The sequence below is a fragment of the Trichechus manatus genome, unplaced genomic scaffold, assembly GCF_000243295.1.
Source record: "Trichechus manatus latirostris isolate Lorelei unplaced genomic scaffold, TriManLat1.0 scaffold00166, whole genome shotgun sequence".
In the NCBI taxonomy this organism is placed as follows: domain Eukaryota; kingdom Metazoa; phylum Chordata; class Mammalia; order Sirenia; family Trichechidae; genus Trichechus; species Trichechus manatus.
In genome coordinates this window covers 5,016,550-5,022,983 of record NW_004444102.1, presented here as the reverse complement: position 1 = coordinate 5,022,983, position 6,434 = coordinate 5,016,550, and the positions used below count along the sequence as shown (strand labels likewise).

General features: G+C 56.8%; 1 protein-coding gene across 1 annotated transcript in view; it reads left to right on the top strand.

Annotated features, from left to right (window-relative positions):
* The window catches only part of TSPAN14 (tetraspanin 14), a 78,255-nt gene extending 72,356 nt beyond the window's left edge, over nt 1-5,899 (top strand). Inside the window, exons 7-9 of the mRNA XM_004386527.2 lie at nt 1,199-1,243; nt 2,631-2,750; nt 4,866-5,899. Of these exons, the coding sequence (XP_004386584.1) occupies nt 1,199-1,243; nt 2,631-2,750; nt 4,866-4,937 (237 nt within the window). The 3' untranslated portion in view covers nt 4,938-5,899. The remainder of the gene's footprint in view (nt 1-1,198; nt 1,244-2,630; nt 2,751-4,865) is intronic.
* Nucleotides 5,900-6,434: the final 535 nt, after the last annotated feature.

Genomic DNA, 6,434 nt, shown 5'->3' with positions numbered 1-6,434 from the left:
GGCAGTGGTGGTGACCCTGGAGCACACCTGTCCAGCAGGCGTGGCCTTTCCCTCCTGGTCCTGGGTGTGGCGGTGGTGGTTCAGCAGCAGAACGCTCGCCTTCCATGCTGGAGACCTGGGCTCGATTCCCAGCTAATGCGCTTCAGTGCAGCCGCCACCCGTCGGTTATGGGTGGTTTGTGGTTGCTGTGTTGCTGAACAGGTTGCAGCGGAGCTTCCAGACAAAGGTGGACTGGGAGCTGCCAGACAAACTGGAGCAGAAAAGTGAGGGAAGGCTTAGTGGAAAGGTACAGCCCCGAGCTTCCAGACAAAGGTGGACTGGGAGCTTCCAGACAAACTGGAGCAGGGAAGTGAGGGAAGGCTTAGTGCAAAGGTACAGACCCGAGCTTCCAGACAAACTGGAGCGGGAAATTGAGGGAAGGCTTAGTGCAAAGGTACAGTCCCGAGCTTCCAGACAAAGGTGGACTGGGAGCTTCCAGACAAACTGGAGCAGGAAAGTGAGGGAAGGCTTAGTGCAAAGGTACAGCCCCAAGCTTCCAGACAAAGGTGGACTGGGAAGAGAGGCCTGGTGATTTACCTCCGAAAGTCGGCCAGTGAATCCTGTGGATGACAATCGTCTGATCCACAGCTGATCGTGAAGACGGTGCAGGAGCAGGTGGCGTTTCTTCTGCTGTCTGTGGGTCACCATGAGTCGAGCTCGACTTGATGGCCGATGATAGTAACAGGGATCGGCACGCTGTCCCTGGGCCAAGTCCAGCCTGCCATTTCTTTTTGTATGAGCCACAAGCTACAAGAATGATTTTTACACTTTCAAATGGTTGAAAATAGAAGATGATTAATATTTTGTGATATGTGAAAGTTGTGTGTAATTCGGATTTCAGTGTCCATAAATGAAGTTGTGTTGGAATACAGCCACGCCCGTTCATTTACTCCTTGTCTGTGGCCGTGTTAATACTCCAACAACAGAGTAGAACAGTTGCTGCAGGGACTGTATGGCTCACAAAGCCTAGAATATTCACTGTCCAGCACTTTACAGAGAAGGAAAGATTGGTCAGCAGCGTGATTGAAGGGTGCCAGCTGTCGTGGACTTGCATAGGTGTTTACTGCTGGATGGCCGTGACTTGTTTTAGAGCCTCCCACCCCTAGCTTCTCCAGAAAACAAAAATAATTTCCTTCTTTTTTCCTGATTTTTCTTACAGCAAAAAGTTGTCAACACACAGTGTGGATATGACATCAGGACTCAGGTGAGGACCCCCATGTGTACAGCTTCAAGAGTGCTGTTTCCTTGCCCGTCCGTGGTCCAGCTTCCTGATTTAGCACACGTGCACATTGGAGCAGGAAAGCCAGGAAAGGCTTAGCGCAAAGGCGTAGTCAGTCCCCAGCTCTGCGCACGCTGAGCGGGCGCACAGAGCCTCACACGCACTCCTGTGCTGACGGCTGGCGAGACCCCTGGGAAGAGTGGTGGGTAATTGCAAACCTGTGAACTGCAGTCACAAAACTAGCAGCTGCTGTGTTAGCGGAAGGAGATCAGATGGAAGTTTCGGGGAACGAATAAAGACTGCCTTTTTAAGCAGCTCCTTGGAGCCTCTGTAGATAAGCGTCATGAAGGGGTTCAGGGTGAAGCGTGATTCAGCTGCCGTGTGAAGGCAGTGGTGGCCACAGGGGGCATTGGGGCAGGGACAGGGTGAGCTCAGCCCTTGCAGGGAGCGTGCACTTGACTGTGAGGGGAAACAAGACCCCTCCCCGAAGAACCAGGCATGCCCACACCCCCATCCCAGTCCTTCTGGTGGCCTTTGGTGACGTGAGTGGCTGCTGTTCTGAAGGGGAGGAGTCTTTGCTGGGCATGGACATGCAGGGAGGGGTGCTCTGGCTTGGGAAGCCCAGGTCCTCCTGCAGTGACTGAGCTTGGCAGGTTTCCCCAGTGTGAGTTCCCTTGAGAGCCTTTAAAATGAAGTAATGCTACATCACTGTAGCCACGGAGGAAGCTGGTAGGTGAGGGGAGCGGGGCAAATGTGGGGTGGGTGATGGGATGTGCACCTACCGAGTTTCCGGAGCAGACGCCTTCTCCGTTCAGGGTTAGAGGGAACCGCTTTGCCGATGCCGTGGCCTACTGGCTCAGGCCCCTGGGAGCCAGGTTACCAGTGCTGTGTGTCCGTGGCTGCCAGGTCACGGGCTGGGAGACGGTTGAGTCTAAATTCACACCTCAGAGCCACTCTCCCTTTCTTCTGCTAACTCCTCTGACTCGAGACACTGAAGCCTCGGCCCCCATTTTCCTTCTCTGTAAAGGCAGATCCCTTTCCAGGCTTCCAAGTCCCCTCCCCTTCTGTAGCTGTGGGCTCTGGGGGGTGAGTTGAGTGAGCTGAGCTGTAAATCTGCAGGCCCACACAGAGAAAGTGAGTTCAAGGTTACGGCCGGGAGGCCTGTGGTTAGATGGGTAACCACAGCTAGCCGCCCAGTGAGCGGCTGTGGGCCTTGGCAGAGACTGAAAGAAGTAGACGTGTTTCTCCTGCAGAGTTCAGTCCGTCTTTGTGCCCGCCTCACAGATGCTTCCTGTCCCCCCTGCCCTGCCCCCACCCTACTCCCCGGGGAACCGTGGGGCCGGGGCTCAGCCATGATCATGTTTCCCTGCAGTCGAAGAGCGAGTGGGATGAATCCATCTTCACAAAAGGCTGCATCCAGGCACTGGAGGGCTGGCTCCCGCGCAACGTCTACATAGTGGCTGGCGTCTTCATTGCCATCTCGCTGCTGCAGGTTTGCCCCGGGGGGTCCTTTTCCCCTTTTTCTTTAGAGTCCAGTTGGATGCCCAAGGCATGTGTACACACATATGCCTGTGGCTGTGTGTGGTGGGCAGGAGCAGAGTGTCATGTCTGCATGTGTGCACGTGTGTGGGTGCGTGTCTGCATGTGTGGGTACGTCTGCATGTGTGCACACGTGTGTGGGTGCATGTCTTTGTGTACCTGTGTGGATGCGTGTCTGCATGTGTGCATGTCTGCGTGTGTAGGTGCATGTCTGTGTGGGTGCATGTCTGCATGTGTGCGTACGTGTGGGGGTGCATGCCTGCATGTGTGTGCCGTGTGGGTGCATGTCTCCATGTGTGCACACGTGTGTGGGTGCATGTCTGTGTGTGCGCTCATGTCTCCGTGTGCATGTGTGTGGGTGCATGTCTGTGTGCGCGCTCATGTCTCCATGTGTGCATGTGTGTGGGTGCATGTCTGCGCGTGTGCGCACGTGTGTGGGTGCGTATGTGTATTGGGCAGGAGCATGGTGGCTCCCATAAGGGTCACGTGTTGGAGGCTGGACCCAGACCGTGATGTGTTTCCCCACTCCCTGGGGTCTGCTTCTGAAGGTGGGCCCTTCAGGTCTGGGGGCAGGCCAGGAGGGCACCTTCGCCCTGTATGGGTCTTGCCAGCAGCCCCTGTCCAGGGGTGCAGTAGGCTGCCTAAGGAGGGATTGCCTTTCTGGAGAGTGGGGGCCACGTGCACTCAGGGCGGGCTGTCACCTGCTTTCGGGCCCCTCCCTGCTGGTGGGAGAGTGGTAGGGTGTAAGGAGGCCTCAGGAGCTGCGGAGCGGGATGTGATAGTGGCAGTCAGCTGGGGCTTGAAGAAGGCCTGTGGCTCAGGTGTGTGCAGGCACCCCAGGACCCCATCCTGCCTGGCTCTGCGCCCGGGCTGGGCACCCACCGCCCTCTGTAGCTCCCTTTCCCCTTTGAGGCTGCGCTCCTTCATTCGAGCCAGATTTCACGGGTGGAAGAATTTTGGTGACAAGCAGGTGGTGGGGCCTGTGGTGGATGGGCTGGCCAGGGTCTGGCAGGAGTCAGACCAGAGACCAGGGGTTTGCCCATGTTCAGTGAGGAGAAGCTGGGGGCCCTCCAGCAGCGCCTGCATGGAAGATGCACCATTGGAAAGTGTGTGACTCCGACCTTGCCTTGAAGGAGCGACTGAGGTGACCCCAGGTCGCCAGTTGTCCACACACGCTCGGTGGATGTGTACTGAGCCATCTCAGGGGGAGGCTGAGGGACAAAAATATCTAGAAAAGGAAAGAAGAGTGTACACAGCGGCCAAGGGAGTCAGACTCCAGAAGGACTGGCTTGTCAAACAGGAACCACGACAAGAACCTGAAGGAAGACTAAAAGCAAGCTTACTAAGCTTACCAGGTTTACATTGGTCTGTTGGTGGGAAACCAGCTGTCGCCCCACATGATAGCATGTTCCCAAAGGTCAGGGTGAGTCTTCAGACAGCAGCGTAGGAAAACCAGGGACAAGCTTGTTTTTATTATGGAATCTAGGTTGATGGGAAACAGCTGAAACGCATTAGCTCGGGAAGGGAAGGGAGTCAGAACCAGTCCGGGAGGCCTGTCGTTTTTGCGTAGCCCAGGGCACCAGATGTCCTGTAGCATGTGTGCTTGGTCATGTTGAAAGCAGGGCAGAGCGTCGGTCTCTGCGTCGAGGGTGCCTGTTTGTCTCTCCTAGCCTTCGGGGTACAGCCAGGGAGACCAGGTCTCTGACTTCTTGAGACTTGCTTCCCACCCGTGGGTCAGGAGCGTTCACTGTTCCCAAGTGTTGGAGTCCCGGGTAGTGCAAATGGTTAACATGCTGGGCTGCTGACTACGAGGATGGAGGTTGGAGTCTACCCACAAGCACCTGGGAAGAAAGGCCTGGTGATCAAACCAACCATTAAAAACCCTTTGGAGCACGGTTCTGCTCTGACGCACATGGGGTCACAGTGCGTCGGGGTCACCTCCAGAGTAGCTGTTTTTGTCCAGGCGCCACCCTGTGCACCCTCGGCCACGGCGGGGTGGGGACAGCAGCGGTGTGCCCTCAGCCTTGGGCCCCCCACCGACAGCTGCTGACTGTTGCCTTGGTTTCAGATCTTTGGCATCTTCCTGGCGAGGACCCTGATCTCGGACATCGAGGCGGTGAAGGCAGGTCATCACTTCTGAGTGGCGGAGGCGCGTGTGGAGCTGAGCCACGCTGTAGAGGCAGAACCGTCACTGTCACTGACTTCGTGTGCAGAGGGAGAGCATGGACACGCTGCCCCTTGGAGCCAGCACCCTGCCGTCACCAGCGGCATGGTGTGATCTGTTCCCGTGTTCCAGTGCCAAAGACCACAGGCCCTTCTTCCCTACACACACTCGTGACTGCATCCCCACGGTGTCTGCTCAGATAGAAAGTGTATCTTTCAGTGGGGGCTGTGGCTGCGCAAGGGACTGACTCGATCCTCCTGCAGCCCCCACGACTGAGGTCCCTGTGTCGGCCCTGCGCTGACCTCTGGGGAGGGGCCGCATCTCCTGTGAGCGGGTGTGGGCTGGGGCAGCCTGCAGGGTGGACAGACCTGCTCTCCATCAAACCAGGCAGCACAGGGACCCTGCCCGAAACTGGGGAGCGGCGGGGCCTGCAGTAATGCTTGTGTGGGCAGGACCCTTGGCCACATCTGCGTGAAGTGAGCCTGAGCCAGTGCGTGGACTGCCTCGGGAAGGCCTTGTTGCTGCCCTGCAGGCCCCTCGGCCCCCCAGGGCCAGAACTGCCTCTGTCTCAGCAGCATTAGGCACAAGGGGTGTGGGCGTGGTTCTCCACCAGGCACCAGCTCACCCTTCTTGAAGTGTACATAGTTTATTTATAGGGGTAACAGCGTCCTCAGTTTCTCTTTCCCTCCCCTTCCCCGGCCTCCTCTTCCAAGCAGCCTTATGTGGTGTCCTGGACCGAAGCCACCCTTGTCCATTGCCTGAGCGTCTCACGAGCAGCCCCCGCACCACTTCTTCTGTCCCCAGTGACCCCCAGTGCGATGCGTGTGTCCCCTCTCCAGGCTCCCCAGACACATGCACCCCAGCTTGGCCTCCTGTCTTCTGTTGTGGTCTTTGTGCTACTGACTGTTCCCGGAACTTGAATCCTGACACCCCACCCCCCGTAGAGCCAAGGCCCTTCTTGTGCCACACCCCAGGCCTGGGCAGCCTGGCCCGCCTTTCCCTGCAGAGGAGCTCAGTGCTCTGGCCCACGCACACAGCCCCGAGCTGAAGCTGCTTGGAAGCCCAGGGCGTCCTGTCTCTAACTCCGTGGGGACTGCCCCACGGGGCTGTCTGGTGTCCGTGCCCACCCTGTCTGTCATGCTACTCTGTGGCTTGTTCTCCTGTACTGAGTGTCCCCTGGGGCTGGCGCTCTCCTGACGCTTCTCCGTAGCTGTACCAGTACCATCCCCAGCACTCAGGGATCCAGTCTGCCTTCACTTACTCCCCGAAGTGTACATTCCATCGTGGTGCATACTGCTGGCTGTTTGTCCATGATGTGATCTGTTTTTTACACTTTTCTCAGTAGACTAAGGGAAGAAGGATGCTTGTGTTTTTAGGAAGTGTGATACTTTTCTTTGCCTGCCCAACTTTCTTATGGAATATATCTTTATATTAAAGTTGTTGTCTTTGTTTGGGATCACTAACAGAATGGTA